We start from the raw sequence: 24128 nt of genomic DNA, 5'->3' as shown, positions 1-24128 counted from the left end.
AATGGCAGTCATCTAGTTTGTGAGTGTGTTTGCAATCAACTAAGATTGGAATTGGCCTTTGTGCCAAACACGTCATCAGAAATCAGCCAACTTATTTTGCTTTTGGCTGATCTGTGTGATCTGCAGTTTTCTGATGTAACTCACACTGTATTTAAGTGCACTCACACTGTATTTAAATGCTGCTGCTACACCTATAACCAAAAGGTTGTAGTGTAATTATGCGTGACGCACAGCCAGCAGCCTCTTGCTTTCAGTGTAGCACTTTTTTGATTCATGTTATTTAAATAGGCGTCTGGCATGTAACGTGAGAGTTAACTGTAAAGAAGCTGAAATTGCTCCTAAAAATTCATGATTGATGCATTCTCCGATTTTGTTTAATAATATCTTAATGACTAAGTTTGAACGCAGTTTGAACACGTGCGGTCAAATGGCATGTTTAGGTTACGCATCCTCTACAGGGAACTTAAAAATGGCATTTTTTTGCAGATTTTAGTGCGTAGTTCCTATTCAGTGAATTTAATATATCGGAAAAAACCAAAACATACAATATAAAATGTGCCGTAAGTTTTGCACAGGTCACATTTTATGTGTTATTTTTCCCCACTGTGTCCAGTTCAGCAAATACACAGTAATTGCGCAGTGTGTTCTCTGTGGAGGATGTGTTAACTTATTTTCACAAATCAACTAAATAATCAACTAAATCAACTAAAAATCAACTAAACTTTTGCATATTGTAGACTGTGAATACCGTAAGATACACACCAGCAGATATTTTAAGATGTTCTATTGAATATTGTATGTAACATTGACTGCTGTTGGTTCCACTGACTTACATTAAAAGTAAAGTATGTTTTTTCCTTCTCCTGTAAAGTTCTCATTTTGGAGATTTTGAAAACTGTGTTTTAATCAATATTTTTGTTTTCTGGGAACAGCAAGAACTTAATAACACACTATAACTATCTTTTTGAAGCAGTCTGTTACCGGTCTCAACACTTTGCAAATGCGAGGCAGTCTAGATGTTAATATAAGTATAGTTTAATATACTAAAATAATTGCGTAGTTGTGTTTTATAGCTTTCGCTGTCATTACAAGATCATCTGCAGCTCTGTTCATTATTCTAGACACATCTAACATTTATTACTTCATATTATTGGTGTTATATTAAAGTCATCTTGTTTTAATTGGTTTATTATTGCAACTCTGGTGTGCAAGTTTAAATTTAGTTTAATTGGTTTCACGTCACATTTCATGTTTTTTAGCATTTCATGTGTTTAGCGCGTGTATTATGGAGAGTTCTCAGTTCTCAGGAGTTAACAGGAAATGTGGCCTCTGTGAAATAGCCCTATGGTCAGCTCACCACTGTGGTATATATTTAAAGACGTAGGAAATAACTCAGGTATAGAGTGTAAGATTGTTATATGTACAAAAATGAACATCTTGACCAAAGGAAATAGCTCGACTTGCAGATACGATTTACTGTGCTACCTTTGACAGACTTTGGCATTCAACATCTTATGATTCACAGTTAATCACTGTGGCAGTTTTGCCTATTTCAAGTCAATCTAGGTCACCATAAGCGGACCACCGCTGATTTTGCTGTTGCGTTCAAATGACACCTCACCCCTCGCTGTCATATATGCAAGTTTTTTCTAAAACTGTTGTGTCAGTTAATTGAAGAACACTATGGCTCTCTATTCTTTGGCAACAGCGATTCCTGTGGACTGACCGTTCCCTGTAGAGAAACCTCAAACTTTGGTTTGGGCCTTCGTGTTTTGAGACATTGGTAGGCCCAAAAGGGGAAGTCCTAGTAAACTCTGGAGTTTCACTTCAACAGCCCTGGTTAATAAGGGCGCTGTGAATGAGACCTTTTGACACCTGTGAAAACTGGATCCTTAACTCACAGATGCTGTGGTTAACACAAGAATGTTAAAAGTTGGATCTGTTAGGTCTGCCGCTTGTGTGATTTGTATAGAATTGTTTGCAGTTAACTATACTTAGTTACTTAGTTATACTTCGGATAGTATTGCATGAGCAATGACAGCCAGACAACCTAAGTTTCCACACTTCTCCCCTTTAACCAAAGTTTGCTTTTTTCCACTGGAGCCATGAAGCTAACACAGCTAACAAGTAATGGAAACTTAAACCAATTAGCAAAATCATCCCACACTTGCCTCAAACGATGCAGGGTGAACACACTGTAGTCCAGATCAGCTTTCTCTGGCAATCCCATGGCAAGACTATGACTACCTGAGACAGAGTTCTAAAAACAACTAGTCTTTAACTGCTTGAGTTATTTAAAAGTGGGCTGTACCACTGCAGATTGACTTGGGACATCTGAATTGACGTTTAGTATTTTAGAGTGATACCGGTTTTATGTACCGGTTTTATATATAAATATATATACACACATATAACCACCTCCTTGTTTCTGCACTCATTGTCCATTTTATCAGCTCCACTTACTGTATAGCTGCACTCTGTAGTTCTACAGTTGCAGACTGTAGTCCATCTGATTCTCTGATACTCTGTTACCCTGTTCTTCAGTGGTCAGGACCCTCATGGACCCTCACAGAGCAGGTACTGGATCATTCTCAGCACTGCAGTAACACTGGGTGGTGGTGTGTTAGTGTGTGTTGCGCTGGACTGAGTGGATCAGACACAGCAGTGCTACTGGAGTTTTTTCCACCCAAGATGACCTTCTCTGCGAATGTATATATATATATATATATATATATATGAAATATTCATAGGCTAACTGTGGCGTATTATTCTGGAATGTCCTTTCACTATTATTTTAGTTCTATTATTTTAGGACTATTGTCCTATTTTTTTTTAATTGATTAACAGATACACCTATATTACTATGTTTCTAACAGTAGATGTTTCTAACCTCGTGGGCCTGACAAGACAGGTGCTAAATGTTGTTTCATGTTTGAAGGCTGAAGTTTGCATCTTGTTCACCTGCTTTGTATTAGAATTTTCCATTCCATATGCAGGTGCATTTAAGGTAGAATGGAAAATCCAAATAAGAGGCAACGTCAGCTTCACCAGATTTCTGAAGTTACATGCACGTAACTGGCCATCAGGTACTGCTTGAGTTTGGAAAATGTTAGTTATTGATGCTTCAGTAACAGTCGGTCCACAGCCTGTTTCACGCACAAGGCCTCAGAGTCGGTGTGAGAGTAAAGAGAAGTGCACTGATGTCCTTGTTAGGCCAAGGCTAACCCTAAAGTCTGGCTATTCCCTTCTTCATTCATTTCCTGTTTTCTGCCTCAAAGCCAATTGATTCAAGATGACTAGATGGACTAGAGAGTGGGCGATGATCGAGGGTCTGTTCCTTTTTCATTTTTATTTGAAATACGACTGAAACACCCCTGGCTTAGTCACTCAGCTACACGGAACATTGTTAACAGGGTTTCCGCCGTTTATCTTCTGTGTTAGCTGCACTGTTTGTGGCATATCGGTGTACCAGCCAAAACTCAAACTCAGTAGAAAGAAAATACAAAAATGTCATTTTTTAAACTGTAATTGAAACCAGATGCTAAATATAGCTGAAAGCTGAAAAGTCCAAGACAAATTTAGTTCTTTTACATTTGATGCTTACATTCCCAAGCGACTACATCCACACAGAAATATAAATAGAGTAGTTATACTTGTAATCAATAATATTTTACCCCTTTTTTTACTTTTACTCAAGTGCAGAAGTTTGTGTGCCTTTGCAAACCGCATCGTCTAACTGATGTGAAAAAGACTTAGTGGTTTCTGACACTGCACATCTATAAAAATCAGCAAAAACAGTAGTAGCAGCCAACTTCATCTGTACTTTTGTCCATTTTCTAAACTTCCCCTTACTTGTTAACCAGATTAGTCGTGTAGTTCAAGAAATAAACTTTAGACAGAAATCATAGGTGAAAACTGTGTACATTTAATTTAGTACTCTTCTTTTAAATACGAAGAAAGTTCATAAATGAACATACTGTGAAGCTCGTCCCCATGTTTGTTTACTGAGGCTGTGGACATGATGCGCTTTCTCATGCCTCTAACCATTCCTTGCTAATTATCTCTTTATTGAGCATGCACCAGGCCAGAGGCCATGAACCAGCCCAGCTCCACAGCATCCACCACCAGAGGCTTGAGTTTTTCAAGCAGGAACGCTGGAGCACTAATTAAGGAGCAGGTGATTAAGGGTTTAGAGGAGGATGCTGTTTAGATTAAAGCAAAGAAACATTTGGAAGTCTCTGTTGACCAAGGTTCTCCTGGTACATGGCAACAATCTGCTTTTTTTTAAAATCTGTGAGTTCTCCCTTACGCTAAACAAGGCCCTCTGGGACACCAGGCAGTTCAGGCAGATGGAGTAGAGGCGGGAGAGGAACGCGCACAAAGCTTTTGTCCTCACATGGAATGCGCAGCTCATATTATCTGCGGTGGAGGAGAGCACTTCAGTTAAACTTCGTTTTTGCATGGATATAAACCAGGGGTGGGCAGTACGATGACAGGTCAATGTTGTCGTGATAAATGATGTCATGATATGCTTTTCTGAGTGCATCACGGCTGTCGTCAGTACTTCTACAGCACTGAACATCAAGTATTATTAGAAGAGCCTGTAAACATCAGCAACCTGTGTAACTGCATAAACTGCAAAGTGACAGTAAGCTGGTGTGTGTCAGCCCATTACTACATCGTCTTCTTTTATTCATTCTATATTAAATACATATTAATGTCCTGTTTGTCCTCAAGTACCTTATGAAAATGTTTAAGGGTTAAACCTTGAATTAAAACTCAGTTTTAATGTCATTTTTAAACGTATAATTACTGTTTTGCTGGTATATTTTGTTTGCAAACTAAATATCCTGATACACGCAAATAGAGTGCTGTGCAAAAGTCCGAGACCATTTGATTTACAGTCAAATGACTGGAAAAAAACAGAGAACATATACTTAACAGAAAATGACACAAAAACTAAATGTATATTTTTATGTTTTTCAGTTTTTTTTAACTTTCCTTATTATTATGCAAGTGAATTGTCTTTATCTTCTTAAAGTTTTCTCCTTTAGACATTTTAGATGCACATTGAAAGAAACTTGCTAGACAGCTGAGGTATGTGTGGGGAATGTAACAGAGTGGAAGACTGGAGGAATTAAAGTGGCAGTAGGGTGCATAAAAGAAAAGAGTGGGCAAATTAACCCTCCTATTGTCTTTGGGGTCAGCTTGATGCACTGCAATGTTTACCTCTAAATGGATATAAAAGCATTGATATCAGATTTTTTGCATCATATTTAATGTCCTAATTTAATACAGAAAACCTGAGTAAAATTATATTTACATGATATGTTTTCAGTGTGTTTTACATATTCTTTTACACGTCGGTGCTCTTTGGGGTCAGTTCGACCCTTGCCTGTTTTAGCTGTATAAAACATAAGAAACATCAACATTTTACTCACATTTGTTTTGCATGTTTTTGAAAGATATTGAGGTGCAATTTTATAATCTTCAAAAAACTTCCATCTGCTTTAGGGCCCTAACCTAACATAGTTCACTCACAGTTCACGTTGATAGTTTACACGTCATGGGAAGTGGAAAACATACAGTTAAGACCAGAAATATTTGGACAGTGACACAAGTTTTGGTATTTTAGCTGTTTACCGAAACAAATTCAAGAAACTGTTGTATAATCAACATGAGCTTAAAGTGCAGACTCTCTGCTTTAATTTGAGGGTATTCACATCCCAATCGGAGGAAGGGTTTAGGAATTATGGCTGTTTAATATGTAGCTGCCTCTTTTTCAAGGGTCCAATGGTAATTGGACAATTATCTCAAAAGCTATTTCATGGGCTGTTCCCTCATTAACCCGTCATCATTTAGACAAGTAAAAGGTCTGGAGTTGATTCCAGGTGTGGCATTTGCATTTGGAAGCTGTTACTGTGAACCCACAACATGTGGTCAAAGGAGCTCTCAATGGAAGTGAAACAGACCATCATTAGGCTGAAAAAGAGAACAAATCCATCAGAGAGATAGCAGAAAAGTTAGGAGTGGCCAAATCAACAGTTTGGTACATTCTGGGGAAATGTACTGGTGAGCTCAGGAACTCAAAAAGGCCTTGACGTCCACAGAAGACAACAGTGGTGGACGATTGTAGAATCTTTTCCATGGTGAAGAAAAACCTTTCCCAACATCCACCCAAGCTAAGAAACTCTCCAAGAAGTAGGTGTATCAGTATCTAAGTCTACCATGAAGAGAACACTTGAGAGCATGAGAGCAAATACAGAGGGTTCACCACAAGGTACAAACCACTAATCAGCCTCAAAAATAGAAAGGCCAGATTAGACTTTGCCAAAAAATGTCTAAAGAAGCCTGGAACTTCTGGAACAGAATTTTTTGGACAGATGAAACTAAGATCAACCTGTACCAGAATGATGGGAAGAAGAAAGTATGGAGAAGCCTTGGAACGGCTCATGATCCAAAGCACACCAGATCGCCTGTAAATCATGGTGGAGGCCCTCATTAAGTGTGATAGCATGGGCATGCACGGCTTCCAATGGCACTGGGTCACTAGCGTTTATTGATGATGTGACAGAAGACAGAAGGAGCCGGGTGAATTCTGATGTGTACAGGGATATACTTTCTGCTCAGATTCAACCAAATGCAGCAAGGCTGATTGGACGTCGCTTCACGGTGCAGATGGACAATGACCTGAAACTTACTGCGAAAGCAACCCAGGAGTTTTTTAAGGCAAAGAAGTGGAATATTCTGCAACGGCTGAGTCAATCACCAGATCTTGACCCGTTAGACCCTGTATTTCACTTGCTTAAGACAAAACTTAAGGCAGAAAGATCCACAAACAAGCAACAACTGAAGACGGCTGCAGTAAAGGCCTGGCAAAGCATCACAAAGGAGGAGACCCAGCGTTTGGTGATGTCCATGGGTTCCAGACTTCAGGCAGTCATTGCCTGCAAAGGATTCTTAACAAAGTATTAAAAATGAACATTTTATTTATGGTGAAGTTAATTTGTCCAATTACTTTTGAGCCCCTGAAATGAGGAGGCTTTGTAGAAAAATGGTTGCAATTCCTAAACATTTCATAGGATATTTTTGTGCAGCCCCTTGAATTAAACCTAAACATCTACACTTCAATTGCGTCTCAGTTGTTTCATTTCAAATCCAATGCGGTGGCATGCAGAGCCCAAATCATGAAGATTGTGTCACATTTTGTACCAAATATTTATGGGCCTAACTGTAATTCCCACCAGAACTTTAATATTTCCTGCAGGTTTAAATTGCTGGAGTCAAACTTACCCCAAGGATAAAAGATAAATAGTAGATTTGAGGATAACAGAAGGGTTACATACTGATATTTTAATATTATACTGCATATTATTTTTTCAGCTTTAGTTCTGACTGTAAAAAATAAGTAACAAGTACCTAAAGCTCAGTGCACAGTATTATTCCATATTTTTGCCATCACCAACTGCTAATATCCACTTCTTTTCACCATTCAGCTGAAGGAGTGAACACTAGGGCAAAGATGTGATAGAATAACCTATTATTTTTTCATTGCTTCTATGAAAAGCTTGGGCTTCTGTGTCAGCACTGTAACATTATGTAAGCTCCTTTTAACATCAGTGAACCTTAAAAAATTGAACGTCCAAAATGTTTAAAAAGTCATTTTTATTTACCATGCAGACTGGTATGTAATAAGTGAGATGAGAGAGTGATTGAACGAAGGAGGAAGAGCCCCCCTGTTATTCTGCTCTTTTTTTAAACCTCTCAAATAATAATAGATGATGTGAGAGAACGCTGTGATGAACTCAGCTCCCACACAACTTAACCGTCTCCACAGGCTCTTGTGAAAGCGTCAGGGAGTTGTTATATCAATCGCGCGGCCCTCTCTGTCAAATCTTCTCCATTTTGTCAGCGGCCACGGTGAGGCACCGTGCATGGGCGCCAATAAGTCATTTCTTTGGTTTTGAGGTGCATCGTGGAACACGCAGTATCACTTCTTGGCTTAGCTTCATGTCCGCCCACTCGCTTTTAGTCAGCTCAAGCAGGAACCCTTCCCATGATAAACCATGTGCAACATAAAACTGTATATACAGTATAGCCACAGAACATCTCTGTGTACTTCACACCAGAGCTGCCACTAGCGACTATATAAGTAAATGAGTAATCTACAGGTTATTTTAATGACTAATGGGGGACTTTAAGACTCTAAATGAGACCACACACTGACAATAGTCTGACCACACTGTGCAGAGCCTTTTAAAGATTTCAAAAGACTTTTTAGATAAAAAGATAAACTAGTCTTAGACTTCGAATGAGCTTGTATATAAAACACAGTGTGGTGAAGAGTGTATCTAAATGGGTGTGCCCATCAGGCTCTGTTATTTACTGTGATACAGACCAGTACAAGAATGTAAAATATGCATTATCATCATGCAGACCGCATGAGAAAATAATATTCAAACGATGATTTTTAAATCAAATAATCAGACTTCAACTGATAAATCGGGACAGCCCTGTTTTTCAATTAAAGAGGGTGAAGAGTGACATTCCCACATAGATTAAGCTGGAGAAGAGAGATAATAAATCATAATGAGATCCTAATCTCCATCTGATTGCAGGCTGAAGGCGCTGGTGTCTACAGGAGGCAGGAGTGTGCAGCTTGCATGTGACTGGTGAGTCTCCTTTTATAATGTTTCATCAATACTGCAAGCAGTCATAGTCAAACACAACTGCATACTTCCTCAAAGTGACTGCTGCCTTCCTGCAGTGTTCTGCTGCCTCCCACTGGCTAGAATGTGCTGCATGTCACGTGTCAAACTGCTGTCCTGGAGGGCCACAGCAGGGCTGCTGTAACCTCTTAAACGGCGGGCTTATTAGTCAGTAATTAGTCGGGGTGAAAGCCTCTGATCTGAAACCAATTCAGTCTGATTGCGGTTCTTCAGGAGACGTGCTTCAGTGTATCCCAGATTTCATCATGTTTTGATTCAGTTCGTTTAATTTGGTACGATTTATAATTATGCAGCCATTTGCAAAGGTATGGGTGCCCCTTTAATTACGCGTGTTGTTGATTGAGTGAAAATAAGTTACACATCCTCTATGAGAGAACGCATGTCTGCACATTAATGTACACTTACTACTTATTTACTGAATTTAATTTAGTGGGAAAAAGGGAAAACAAAAATGCAAATGAATAGAAATCGCCTGTTAATATTTAAGTTTGCTGCCTTCACCTTTTTTCACTTACTTTCACCAGTAGATGTAATGTGACCGTTGGTGTTCAAACTTAAGATTACGCTGAATACACAAGCACGGGAGCTTGTTTAGAAAGTAAGGAATTAATACAGTAAAACTATATGCCATGCAAATTTAAAATGGCCTGAGACTTTTATTTTGGTCAAAAAATTAATGCTTTTCATTGAATTAATTGAATATTACTCAGTTGAATAAAATAAGTTCATGATGTATTAAAACACACACACACACACACACACACACGTCTTCTAAACTGCTTCTCCTTCTGGGTCGCGGGGATGCTGGAGCCTATCCCAGCTGTCATCGGGCGAAGGGCAGGATACACCCTGGACAGGTCGATGTATCAAAACAAATAAATTAATTCTCTTCTGTTTTTCTCCTACTATTATTGATTCTATTTTATTATATGCATTATATGCAATATTACAGTTTTCCTCCTTATTACTGATGTATTATTATGTGTTGTAAAGCATACCTAAAGGTGCTCAATTAATAAAACATGTTGTTATTGTTATGTATTATGTATTATTATGTATTTTCAAATCTATAGGCTTTGAATTATTCTGCCTTTTTTGGGACTAGCACACCTAAATCCACTGATCACTTAATTCTTGCATTGTATCAGCTGTAGTAGAGCCCTGTTCTTCCACAATTGCAGTTTAACCCACTGCTTTGTGTTCTGAAAAAGTTGCCATAAGCACGAATGCCACTCGTCTACAGTATTGCACTAATTGAGACAGTAACTTGTGAAATATGTGGTCTGTCGTCCTCAGGCTTTTCTCCCATGTAGATGACCCCTTCCTGGACGACCCCTTACCCAGAGAGTATGTGCTGTACCTGCGGCCCAGCGGCCCCCTTCAGAACCAGCTCAACCACTTTTGGCAGCAGTCCCGGCTGACCTGTGGCAAGAACAAAGCTCACAACATATTCCCCCACATCACACTCTGCCAGTTCTTCATGGTGAGCTGTAGAGCATTTTTTTTCATGGATTTTATGAAACATCTGGAACTTGCTGCGTGTTCTGTATACAAGCTTGTATTTTTAATTTTTTTTTATAACTTTTTTAATCCCACAAACAGGAAAATTCCACCTCCGCATTTAACCCATCCATCCATGAAGTGAAACACCACATACACACTAGTGAACACACACACACACACACACTAGGGGGCAGTGAGCACACTTACCCAGAGCGGTGGGCAGCCCTATCCACGGCGCCCGGGGAGCATTTGGGGGTTAATTGTCTTGCTCAAGGACACCTCAGTCATGGACTGTCAGCACTGGGGATCGAATCGGTGACCTTCCAGTCACAGGGCCAGTTCCCTAACCTCCAGCCTACGACTGCCCCCTAATTAAAGCATCGCCCATCCATTTGTTACTCAGTAGAATTATAACTTATTATATGCCTCAGAGTGCCTAATGTTTTGGTTCTGAGTTATATTCTAGTGTTGGTTTTAGGAGAAATAATTATCAATGACATGTGTTTTTAAGTATCTTGTTTTAAATAATGTAAGCCAATCATACCCGACTGTCCAGAAGTCCGTTTTTTGTTTCTGTATAATGTATGTTTTACATGTATAAAACAATTCTAATATGATCAAAGTGTTGTAGTTCTTCCTAAAAATTTCAAATAAATAGCAGGGAATGGTATGAAGAAGTGTTTGCTGTGTCCAGGATAAAGAAAAGACCTGTAGGTGATTCCTTAATGACAGTAGAACATCAGGAATGAATTTAGCTTTCCGAATGTCTGATTTTGAAAAAAACGAGGTTGATAACTTGAAGGAATTGTGTATAATTTTCTTAGGATAATAATAATTTGGTGTTTCCAATAAACTAAACAAAAAACTAAAATACCTCTTACTTTCTGTTTGTAACGGGGAGCGAGGAGGCGGACGCATATGCTGAGATAAGCGAGATTTATTAAGGGCAAATCCAGGGTCATGGTCAAGAGTGTCCAGGTTCATATAACCAACACGGATAGATCTGGGTGCAGACATGAAGAGAAACAAACACCCTACAGATTCAAACAACACAGAGCTTCCAACAAAGACTGCTACATGAAACAATGACCAGCAAACACTGGGCTTAAATACACAGGGATAACGAGGTTCAAGTGAAAACAATCAGGGGCAGAGTTACAAAACAAGGGGCAGGACTAAAACCAAAACAAAATGCACATGGAAGTGGGAGGAGCCAACCGTGACACTGTTTCATATTTCTACTTCATATTTCTGCAGTTCCCTGTAGAGGACATGTGGGGGTTCACTTAGGGGAAAAAAAAAACATGTAATTTAACTAGTGTTCAAACTTTCGCATGTGACTGCATGACAAATGAATCCAAACTTTTGAATGAGAGTGTATGTAGGTGACTCTGCCCTCTTTTCCTTTTGTCCAGTGTGCAGACAGTAAGGTGGAGGCTCTGTGTGGGGCTCTGCAGTCCTCAGTAAGTCAGTGGAGAGGTCGCTTCCCCAGCCCCCTGCCCCTCGAGCTCTACACATCTGCCAACTTCATTGGCCTCTTCGTCGAGGAACAGGTGGCTGAGACACTGAAGAAATTTGCAGCTGACTTTGCTGCAGAAGCTGCCAGTAAAGCAGGTCAAACACCATGAAGGAAATTTTCATAATTTCTCCTTTTATCAAATGTAGCTGATCAACCAGGTTGTCTAAAGTTTGCTGCTTTAGTTTTGTACTGGAGCTGTGAGGCTAATCCAGCTGTGTAAGCTTATACCCCACCAGTTATCATTGTGCAAACTGCATACCTAAATCATCACACGCCTGTATGAAACCATGCTGAGCTGTAATCTAAATAGACTTACTCGTGGTTTCTGACATAATGTATATCCATGAAAATGGACAAAAGGACATTGCATAGTTAAATACAGGAGTAACAGACATGTAACTTTTTGTCAGTTTCTAGTCAGCTGTATGTAAGTTTGAACACCTCGGTCAATGTTTTGATGATTTTCTAAGTGCGCTCAACTACAGTGAACAAACTTTTACAAATTTTAGTGGACAAGTTCTATTTGTGTGCTCGAGTACAACATTGGAAAAAAAGTCAAATATAAAAGTAAAATGTCACATTTGCACAGGCAAAATTTTATGTTTCATTAGTTTTCAATATGTTAAATTAGGCAAATAATCAATATGTGTTGTGTATGTTCTGTAGAGGATGTGTTTAATTTATTTACGCTCAGAAAATCTTCAGTCATTTGGCCACGGGCATCCAAACTTTTGCACACTACTGAAGGAGCTGTACGTCAGTGTGAGAAACCTCATAAGCAAGAAACTGCTCCCTGTTGTTTCACAGATGTCCATGTAGAGCCCCATAAGAAGCAGCTGCATGTGACTCTAGCCTACCACTTTCCAAGCAGTCATTTGGCGTCCTTGGAAAAGCTGGCGAGAGGAATTGAGGTCAAGCTCGGCTGTGACTGGCTCGCTGTACTTTTCTCTCGGGACATTAGATTTGCAAATCATGAGGTAAGTGTTTGATGTAAGAGTGCGCTGCCATCACTGTGTTGTACTCTCTGAATTCAAAAGAGTGTCTAGTCTAGTGTGTGCTGGTTTCCTAGATCAGACTTGAGCCTAAGTCTAGACTAAAACAGGTCTTGCAGTCATGAATCACAGTTGACATGTAATCCAGGAAAACCGCCTCTTTATGTGTGATCACTCTGCTCTCTCTGCCTGATCTCCAGACTCTGAGGGTGATGTACCCCTACGTTCCTCAGAACGAGGATGAGCTGGAGCTGGTGCCGGGTGACTTTGTCTTCACGTCTTCAGTGGAGCAGATGAGCACCAGCGAGGGCTGGGTGTACGGCACCTCTCTGAGCACAGGGGTTTCGGGACTGCTGCCTGAAAATTACGTTAGTCGGGCTGATGAATGCGACACATGGGTCTGCCACGGGTGAGGTCCTTTAATACTTTACTTAAAGGGGAATTCCACCAATTTTTCAAAGTTTCTGCTTAATTATTTGCTTAATAACAATTGTTATGATGTAACCAAAGTTGAGGGAGGACTAATGTAGCACTGTCCTAGGGAAATCTGTTAACAACAGTCATCATGGGAACCAGACTTGTGAAATGTTTAATGCCTCTAAAAGCTACAACGCAAGAACTAGAGACATTGTTTGTGCTAAATTTTGTATAAAATGTATTTTTTAAATCCATTTGAGGTGGAGAGGTACAAGGCTTTAAGATAAAAAAAAGTTGCCAAAGAAAAAGCAGATTATTGTATTTACCACTAGTTTACCATTAAAAACAACATAAGTTTACTGGTCATTTTGTAAGGTAAATAAAATGGTTTGTAGATATTGTAACACTGAGTTTCTATCCCCACCCCTGTAAGGAAATCAGTAAGATTCTCTGTGCTTAACCTTTTCATATCAAAACACTCTAAAAGGCTTTATTTACATCTCAATGAAGTAAATATGCAGACTTTTTAAAAAATTGATTGAATTCCCCCCGATACATACAAACTCCCTGCACACACACCTTTCATCTATGGCCGCATTTTTTCAGTCACAAGGCTGGTGTTGCAGTTATATTGCTATATATTGTCGTGACCATATTAAAATAACTACCATTTTAAAAACTAACATGACATGGTTAAAAATGACCTGCGATGTTTTGACCAAAGCAGTTTACTTTTAGTGAGTTATATAGTGAGTAAATACCTTAATTTATCAAAGCACCCACAGAACCTTTCATCTGTAGCTGTGGTTGGTCAAGATTCTCTCAGCACAGAGTAAACATCACTGTGATTGGTTAAAGGGCTCATCAATCAGTCAGTCAATATTGCAGTAATATTAACTATATCAGTATTGCAAAGGCCAGTATTGCTTTAACAATGAACAAAGGATACGTTGTGCAGTCCTGTCTTAAAAAATGAGAGAAAATTTTAGAAAGACTTAAATAAGCAAAGAGCATGTTACAGTGATGAAAGCTTTTGGTGGTAACCTGAATGTGATCAGAAGCTAAAGCTAAGAGTAAGACTGCTCTTATTCATCGTATACAGGTCACATTCGTTCTTCAGTGCCTCACCTTCAGAAAAAAGCAACAAAGAGAGCAGAACACTGGATGGGCTGCTCAGCATTCAGTGCCTGGATAACTCAAGACCAGGGGATTCATCCATCCTGAGTGTGGTGTGCCAACCTATGCAGGTGCCTTTATCTGACATAATGCAATTTGTAGGATGCAGATTACACGCTGTTGGATAACACGCCTACTAATGTTGTACTCAAGAACGCTAGAGCCTGAGACCAGGACACACTGAGTCTGAGTCAAGACCAAGAATTTTAGTAGTCGAGTCTGATTCAAGACCAAGACCAGATTAACATAAAAATAAATAGATAAAAAAAAGTTTGTTTGTAGTCAATTGTGCATTCATTATCATCACTGATATGTTATATACTAATACATAATATGATATGTTGTAGAATGTTTTGTAAAATATAACATAAAATAATATATAACCCAAAACATTATGAATTATTATTATATATCAAACTTTACAGTGTAACTAGAAGCAGTGGTGACGTTATTCTCTATTCCTTTCTTCTCTAAAACCTATTCAGAATCACCTCCTAATCTCAAATGAACATAAACTACATCCATTTTTATTATTAAATGAGAACATAGTAATAATAATGTTCTGCAACGATGACTGTTGCAGGGAGAAGTAATAGACTTTACACAGACTCATAAAATAATGAAAATAGCTAAAAATACAGCGAAAAAAGGCAAATGTTAATTACAATTAATGATGTTCTATCAACAGATTTGTAAACAATTTAATTAGCAGTGAATTTAAGCTCTCAGTAATATTATCTTCCCATTAAAGTTGGCAATATTTTCTCATAAGGAGTTCTGACATTTTGGTAGCATAAGGAAGCCCAATTCGTCAGAACAACAGTTAGTGCTGACTCTTATACAGCTGAGTGATGAACTACTAAGTTAATAATTATAAATATGAAAACTGAAATAAATAATTACTTACAGTGTCATATGCGCACATAAAATAACAGAATAAAGAAAGTTGTCTTTGTCGCTACTTCTTTTAGACAGAGCTTGAAACTTGTTGTGTTGTCTTCCAGCTTCGGCTGCTTCTGTTTGTATCCTAGCAGCATGTGTGTGCGTGTGTATCAGTGACACAACCGAAGAGCAGCACCGAGCAGAGAGTTTAGTACACGGGAAAAGCACTTTTTTCTGCTTCCAGTTACCTCAGATGAAGGCATCAGACTCGGCTGGTCTTGACAACAGTTGCCACCAATAGACCACCTAACCCTGAGACCTTGACTAGACCAAGTCCAAAGGTTGAGGTTGAGACCAAGACCAGTCCGAGACCGCTAGTTTGTGGTCTCAAGACTGGTCTCAAGACCAAGACCGGCCTGGAGTACTACAACACTAAAACTTACTATCCACGTTTTTAGAGCAGTTTATCATTATCTTCCCCTCACTGGTCAGCTACCGTAACAGACACTATGAACTTCAACAATCACTGAATGTAGCCCACCTGTCACAATGCTGGGGTTTTTCACATCAGTGTCACTTATATGTTGAGACTGGTCCACCACCTAAAAATAACCATCCAAGAGCTGGTGGACGTGGACCAAAACTGCTTACATGCACTTAATAATCCAATCAGAATCAGATTTCTGCTCTTGTCTGATTACTCAAATGGTCATGTAAACAGCATAATCAAGATCCAGAGGAAAGTCTAGAAATCTGATAAAGAGAGCTGCATTTTAGCTCAGTAAGATTAAGAGACCCTTATTAGTCCCACAACGGGGAAATTTCACCTCCACATTTAACCCATCTGTGAAGTGAAACACCACATACACTCTAGTGAGCACACACACACTAGGGGGCAGTGAGCACACTTGCCCAGAGCGGTGGGCAGCCCAATCCGCAGCGCCTGGGGAGCAGTTGGGGGTTAGGTGTCACCTCAGTCATGTGCTGTCAGCTCTGGGGATCTAACCAGCAAACTTCTGGTCACAAGGCTGGATCCCTAACCTCCAGCCCACGAGTGCCCCATAATTGGATTTCTCAGCGCATGTATACTCTTACTCTGATTTCTTTCGGATTTCTCAGTCTGCACATGGGCGGAAACCACCTGTGAGACGGGAACAAAACACTTTTGGAGCAACACTGAAACCAGATACATGCTTAAAAAATGAATGATTTATATGTTCTTCTGCTACATTACGTATGTTTGTTTTCAAGTAAAGTAAGTTTTACGCTATGTTTCCATCACATCTTATTCTATGAGTTTATTGACTGGCTGTTAAGCAGTAATCCAATTACTACCTGACACTTATTTCCCATTATCTGATTACTCAAGTGCATGTAAACACATTGATTGGATTATTGACAAAATCAGATTTTCTGCAGTTATCTGACTATTAAGTGCATGTAACACATCCATTGATGAAGGCTAGAAGATGGCAAGCAACAAATTGTGCATGGTAACAGATGGTCAGTGAGTGTATATCAAAATGGGTGTTGTGAGCTATTATTGCTCATTTATGATTAAAGGATTTCTTTAATAGCCAGGAAGTGTATTCTCAAAAGCATTTTAAATGAAGAGTGCTGTTGGAGGATCAGAGTCTGCATTCTTCTTAGACTGAGGTACTTTGTGAATGTAAGAACTGCTGATAGATATGAAGCTTTATTCATAAACGTTCTGCAGGTACTCAGAATCAACAGTCACTGTCGGACTCCTAAAAGAACCCTCTTTGTGTGTCGCCATGGAGAGAGGATGGATGTGGTGTTCGGGAAACACTGGCTCTCACAGTGCTCTGACGCTAAAGGTAACCTCAGCCAATTCAGGCAAATTTGTCCTGAATAGATTGACTTAAAATCCTCATAACACTCACTCAACCACACATATGCTTGTTTTTATACAAGCTGATAATCCTCTTGCGCAAGGACAGGGAAAGTCAAAGTAAATAAATGATAAAACAGGAGTTTTAACAAAACTGGAGTTTATATATAAACTATTAAAAGATAAACACTTTAAGAAAATCAAGCTCCACTCTTTCTTCGAATCAGATCTGGTGAGGAAATAAACCAAAAAAGGTTACCTGGGTCATGAAAATCAGAAAATGCAACCAACTTCTAAGACTGAACTTTGGAGGTGCGGAAAAATATCCCTTCAGATTTCTTTGAAAAACTGAAAGCAAGTCTCCTTAAAAGAATGGAAGCTGTAATAAAAGCAGAGAGTAAAAAAACTGACATGATATTTAATTGTTGAGGCTTCTCTGTCATTTCCTATTAAATACTGTATATGTTTTCTGCTTTTTTTCTTGACGCTGAAAAAACTAGCACTTACTGACCTTTTGTCTGGAAATAGAATAGATGAAGTTTGGTCTCTGAATTTTTCACAGTAGATATGTACAAAGATTTTTTTAAGCCTCACCCTAAACCTAATCCTGGCCTTTCATTAAATAATGAAAAAGAAATGATTTCTAATTGTTCTTTCTGCAGGCAGATATGTGCGGACGAACCTGAACATGCCTCCTTTCCTGCCTGCCTGGGGTGGAGGACACAGAGATTATGATATGGACGCTCCCATCACTGTGTTTGGAGCCATGCAGGCCAGGACTGTGGGTATGTGAGCTTTCCTCTACACTCTTTATGACTAAATGAGCTCATCATGTGAGAAGAGCTTCAGCAGTGAGTGCCTGGCTGTGTGTTACAGGTGAGGCATTACTGGAGACTAATACCACCATCGACTTTATCTACTCCTCGCCGAGCCTTCGCTGTGTCCAGACGGCCCACGAGATTCTCAAAGGCATGTACTTTGAATCGTTTGTAGTCATAACTTTGCGGTACAACAATTACTGACTGCAGCTCTGTTGCTGCACAATATATCATCCACCCTCTACTCAGTTCACCATCAGTCAGTTACTTAGTCTGTCTATAATGGAATGGGACCACTGCCAGACAGGGTGAAGGGTTGTGAACCATTTTCAGCACAGCGGTCACATCATCATGGTAGTATTTGTGGTGCTACAAAGTGAATGCATTTTAGGTGTATCTGATAAAATGGCCAGTATGTGTTCAGTTGTATGCAAACGCTTGCACCCCCTTGGTCAAATGACATGTTTTGTTGACTTTAGAAGTGAAAATAAGTTATGCATCCTCTAAAGAGAACACACTTCTGCACATTTAAATGCTCAGTTGCTGTTTATTTGCTGAACGTAACATATTTGGGAAAAATAAAACACATTATGGCCTGTGCTAAAGTTATGGGTCGCCAATATATTCCACAATTAGCAAATTTGCAGACAAATGCTGTTTGTTCCCTGTAGATGATACGATAACTTGTCATTTTGCATATGACTGTTGGTGCAAAGTAGGTGCACCTCATAAGCTGGCAAATGGAAATGTATAATGATGACTGTTTAGCTCATTGTTGAATTATTTGTGGATTTGATTTGCACTGACCTGCAGAAGGAGAATTATCTAAAAAAACATATCTAATATGATATGGCCATATAATGAGAGCAGTGTCCTTTCCTGTTGGATGCAGGATAAGATTATAACATGGCACTTTCTTTTAGTGCAGCAAATGACTAATTTAATAGTCGAATATTCTATCAATTATTGAAACGAATAATCGATTATTCGGATTGTGAATTGCTCAGTTACTAGCACAGCTGTCTTACCGAGATAAATCTTCTTCATCCAGTGAGCCGACGTGTTTCCTCTTCAGATGCTCCGACATGGATTTTGTACTCTCATGCCAGCTAAGGTCGGCTTTACAAATAGCACAACTGACACTCCTTTTTTCGAAGTTAAGTGTGAAATGCTCCCACACTTTAAGGATTTTGTTCTTGAGGCTGCCATCGCACTTTTGTTAACTCTCCAGTGAGCGGTAACGTCAGAACATTCCTAGTTAGCCCGAGAAACACGGGCGATGACGTCACCAACTACTTGTCTATTAAATTAGCTGGCAGCCAAAGTCGAATAATCATTGCATCCCTATTCTCTATATGAAAAGAAGTTTTATTTAATATTCCTATCTTGTGTCTAGAAATGATCCCCACCTACTTCTGTAGGAGGGACGCAAATACAAGAGGTAATGGACTAGTATGGGGAGAGTATAGTCGAGACAGAGTTCTAGTAGAGTCTGTTAGCTGGGAAATTATGCAATACTGGCCTTGATCCATAATGTGTAAATGTTAACTTGTAAGTGTTTGTTTTGTATATACTAACCTCACTGAGGAAAAAATTGATTACTTACACTCAAATCTTCAAAGGCAGTAAAACTAAATAATTTTCCATCTGAGCCTCAAGCCACAGCCACTCCACAGCTACACACACGTCTATTAATTTTTCACCCTCTTTACCTCTTTCTGTCACTGCAGGCATGCAGCTGGATGGGAAGTTGAGGATACGAGTGGAGCCAGCCCTTTTTGAATGGACCAAATGGGTGTCTGGATCTTCTCTACCTGCATGGATATCTCCCACAGACCTTGCAGCAGCCAACCTCAGTGTTGACACAACGTACAGGTACAGACACGCAGGCACACTGTGATAAATAAAGATGTCAAAGTTTTTTAAAACCATGAGAAAATATGTTAAAATATTGTTGCCCTGTAAAATAACAGCAATAAAATGTAAGAAAAATGTAAAAGTGTAGCTTAAAATGAGATTTTATCCCCAATATATCACCATGGTTAAAGACTAAATAAGATTCTTTAAATCTGCACTATGTAAGATTTTTACATACATAGATTTACTGAGTCAGGAGGAAAAACATGCTGAAATAAGTCGCCCTGTAAATCCTTAAATAATAATTTAAACGTCAGCGGTGTCCAGTCAGATTTCACAGGGGTTTTTCAGCACACTTTGTGTCTTTATATATATTTCCCTCACACACCGAGACTCAAAAAGAAGATCCGGCTTGATGTTTAGGTCTCAGCACAACACAGTACTGATAAAGACTGATGAAGACAGTAGTAGACACTTCACTCACATTCACACTTCACCAAGTATTAACTGAGTTTGATTGCATGCTTTTATAACGTGCTTGCAGTCAGCGGATTCATTTGCTGAGGGAAGGGGTCCGAAAAACAATCTACATTACAAAATATTCTTCTGCACATTGCATGCACTTACACATTTCCACCAGAGAGGTCTTCAAATCCCCAAAACTATTAGATTTTACATATGAGTGCTAATCTATTTCATGTAAATCCATTAATGTTTTTGGATAAATAATGCTACCATTTTAATACTGCTGCTACACATGCTGCTACTATTACATGAGAACTTAGCTCCCAGTCAACTGCTATTACAGCAAATTGCTGTACTTCATATTAGTCAATTTTCATTAATATATGAATAATTACATAAATAAATGTATATTTATTGTTAGAAAACAAATAGTAATTGAAGAAGTTTAAAGAAATGAAACAACAGCTCTCCAAAACATGAGTTGTGTCTTTGGCATAACGTAATCTAGGGAGTTCTACTTAAGGACTTTCGCTTTAGTTGCATTTACAGAAGTAAACCACTATTTAACAGCTATCCGCTGCTTTGCTGCTAGACATTTACCATTTTGATCAGTGTATTGATTAGGAATGATCAGTATAGATTTAAGATATATATTTTATGTACATACAATACAAACGCAATAGTGGTGATATGATTTTTCTGCTCCACAGACCTCACATATCCATTAGTAAATTAAACGTGGCCGAGTCCTATGAGACCTACATGAGCCGAAGCTACAAAGTGACCAAAGAAGTCCTGGCAGACTGCAAAAACAAAGGTGAGGGCCACACGTGTGATCCTGTTTATCAGAACAGTCCTGGATGACTCTGAGTGGAAGTGTTCACTGTGCTTGTGTTGCTCTGGCTAGGAGGAAACGTTCTGATGGTGGGTCACGCTTCCTCTCTGGAAGCCTGCACACGGCAGCTCCAGGGCCAAACCCTGCGCAACTCCAAAGAGTTCATCCAAATAGTTAGGAAGGTGTGTTTTTCCCATTTTTCCTGCATTCTCTCTTTCATTTTTTTTTTCTTTCTTTCACTTTCTTATTTTCTCTTCATTGCTTTTTTTTCTTTCTCTTTCTCTTTCTTTTACTTTCATTTCTTTTCCATTCTTTTATTTCACTTGTTTTGTTTTCCTTCTGGTTTGAACCTTTTTAAAGTTCCTTTTAAAGCTTGCCTTTCTTTGTTTCTTTCTTTCTTGTCAACTTTGTCTTCTCTTTCTTTATTTTGCTTTCTTTCTCTGCATTTGTTCACTTTTTTCTTTTGCTTTCTTTCTTAATTTCACTTATTTTTTTTGCTTTCTTTTGCTTTTGAGAGGTTTATTTCTCTGTTTTTCTTCTACTTTCTTTCATCTTCTTGATTTCTTTGTTTCTTTCTTTTGCTTGTGATGCCATTTTTCACTTTTTTTCTTACTTTTTATATTGTTTCTGCTTTTTTCTGCTAATATGACATTTTGCCCTTCCAGATCCCATATCTGGGCATGTGTGCGTGTGAGGAGCAGGACTCGGGTGTTTGGCAGCTGGTGGACCCACCTATCCTCCCCCTCACACACGGACCCAATCACAGCTTCAACTGGAGAGAGACCCTACAGCAGGAATGACCTTCACTGCATTGTCCGTCAGCGGCTCTGGACAACAGCCATCTGATATGCACTGGAAGCACACAGCTCACGTGTTGGCCGTTTTGAGGAACGGACCTAAGCTGTCCCCGCCACCTTTGAGTTTAGGGGCTTAAACACATATCCTGGACTGTTTAAACAGTGTTTAAAGCCACATTTTATGTTTACATGTGGACAGGGGACAGTGTTTTGATGATTGGACCTCGTTTATGTGAGTGATGTGGTTGAGGAGACTGCAGGGTAATCTCAGGGCATTGGCAATCACTCTTAACAGGTGAAGCACAGGTCTAATGGCACAATCATTATGAATAACTTGTTTCTATTGCTCTCTCCCTGAAGGAAGAGTAGGAACAATACAGATAGCGACATAAAACAGAGCTTAAGCAGTTTTGTGCACAAATTGTTCCTTCATCTACTCATGAAAATGCTGACAGGGTAATATCTATAACCAACAAAGCAGCAGATGTACTTACAGTTGCCATGATTATTAACTTTGTCAGACTACTATATTATTCTTGAAAGACTGCTTTAATATTTACTCAGAATTTCTGTAAGCAAATAAAATCACTTCACTCCCTTTAAAGGCTAGATGATAAATACTAATAGCTTCTAAGAACCTAGGACTGAATGACAGGATACGGTGGCAGCAAGCTGTTGGATATGTGAACATTTCATGATAAACTTGCTGCGTGAGGTGTTGCTTGGTCATCTGAAGAAGGACCCTTGTTGTTTTTTCCTATGCGGATGCTATCAGTTGTATTCTCAGGACCATGTGCATGGATGGCATACGACACTGCTGGGTTCAGACCCACACTGCTGGGCTCATTTTATTATATTTTCTAGCTTTTATTTTGGTATTTGAGGCATGGGGGTTACTGCACCAGGTTTAGAGTCTTTTATGCAGGAATAAATGTATCCAATATTGTCCATTTGCTCTCACTGTAATGGCGAAGCTTTGAGCACGCAGTTGCATCAAAGAAAATCTATACTTTTAGTCTTAATTAACCCAAACCACAGGGATTCACTTTAAGTGACGGCTGCTTCAACTTAATAGAACATGCAATTATTGTGTAGGCTATATTCCTCCGTATTGTTAAATTCTCGAATTGTATCACTAAAATAAATGACTACAGCAGATTCGGTCTGTGTGCATTGTAGGTCAGTGAGATGCTAACATTTCACTTCATGCAGCAGGATGATATACGATGTCCTGACAAAGCACATGCCATTTTAAAACATAGTGGTTTGTACATTGAGCAATTTCGAGAAAAAATGGCAGGGCACAATAGCTATGTTTTGTAGATGTAGTGTTATTTTCATTTGTCTATTTTTTGTGACTGTCATTGATCACAAACTCGGAAACGGCAAAAAGACATACAGTATATTGCCTAAAGAGAGGATAAACACAAAAGCCATTTTAAAGGAATGTATAGAAGCTCATTCCTGCCAGGTAGAGGAAGAAAAAGACGCCTAATATTCTGTCTATTCTCGTGTTTCTTGCAGCAGTATGTCAATATTTTGACTTATGATCTTGGAATAATGACATTCTCTAAATATTGGATTACTATGTTGAAATATTGACTATCCTGTAATGACCCATTATCCCATTATACCTTCTTGAAACTGAATAACACATTATTCATACACGGTGTATCAAAATCTTAATCCCAAGATATTAGTTCAGTGTTTTTTAGCAAATAGTCATTAATTTGAGATATTAAGTCATGTTTAGAGAAAAAGCCACTGATCTAATTGACAGTATTTTGAGAAGAACAGGTGATTATGTCTCTTCTACAGGGCAGGAAAAATATTTCCGCCAAGTGAGGGAGAAAAAAAAAAACGTTTGTTTTGTTTTGAAATGACTTACTATCTAAAAATAATGAAATCAAAGTATTGACAGTATTGAAATACTGACTTAGCATCTCAAAAAACAACTGATTTTCACAACATTTTGAGATACTATGTCAAAGTAATGAGCTACTAATGGGCCTCATTCACCAATATCTTCCTAAGTTTTCTCTTAAATGTGTTCTTGAGAAAGATCCTAAGAAAAAGTCTATCAGTATCAGATTCATGACGTTTTCTTAAACTGCAGAATGGAACGGTTGGTGAATGAGGCCCCGTTATTTTGGGATGAGACAGTACTACTAGAAAGTAATGACAGTAAGTTATTATTTTGACACAGGAAGTCAATGTTTTGAAAAAGAAGTCATTACTTTTGACATGGTAAGTAAATTTTTGAGAAACCATCATGTTGAGATACTA

The 24128-nt window shown here is 38.8% G+C and overlaps 1 protein-coding gene across 2 annotated transcripts in view; it reads left to right on the top strand.

Moving 5' to 3' along the window:
* ubash3bb (ubiquitin associated and SH3 domain containing Bb) overlaps positions 1 to 23000 on the top strand; it is a 39905-nt gene extending 16905 nt beyond the window's left edge. For both annotated transcript variants that reach the window (XM_017713041.2, XM_017713042.2), the window contains 13 exons: positions 8619 to 8672; positions 10026 to 10212; positions 11648 to 11846; positions 12559 to 12728; positions 12944 to 13152; positions 14263 to 14407; positions 16936 to 17056; positions 17733 to 17855; positions 17947 to 18039; positions 19619 to 19763; positions 20921 to 21027; positions 21118 to 21227; positions 21711 to 23000. In XM_017713041.2, the coding sequence (XP_017568530.1) occupies positions 8619 to 8672; positions 10026 to 10212; positions 11648 to 11846; positions 12559 to 12728; positions 12944 to 13152; positions 14263 to 14407; positions 16936 to 17056; positions 17733 to 17855; positions 17947 to 18039; positions 19619 to 19763; positions 20921 to 21027; positions 21118 to 21227; positions 21711 to 21845 (1798 nt within the window). In that variant the 3' untranslated portion in view covers positions 21846 to 23000. The remainder of the gene's footprint in view (positions 1 to 8618; positions 8673 to 10025; positions 10213 to 11647; positions 11847 to 12558; positions 12729 to 12943; positions 13153 to 14262; positions 14408 to 16935; positions 17057 to 17732; positions 17856 to 17946; positions 18040 to 19618; positions 19764 to 20920; positions 21028 to 21117; positions 21228 to 21710) is intronic.
* Positions 23001 to 24128: the final 1128 nt, after the last annotated feature.

The sequence above is a fragment of the Pygocentrus nattereri genome, chromosome 17 (genome assembly GCF_015220715.1).
Source record: "Pygocentrus nattereri isolate fPygNat1 chromosome 17, fPygNat1.pri, whole genome shotgun sequence".
NCBI lineage: Eukaryota > Metazoa > Chordata > Actinopteri > Characiformes > Serrasalmidae > Pygocentrus > Pygocentrus nattereri.
Note: the sequence above shows the minus strand (reverse complement) of the source record. Positions and strands in the feature narration are given on the sequence as shown.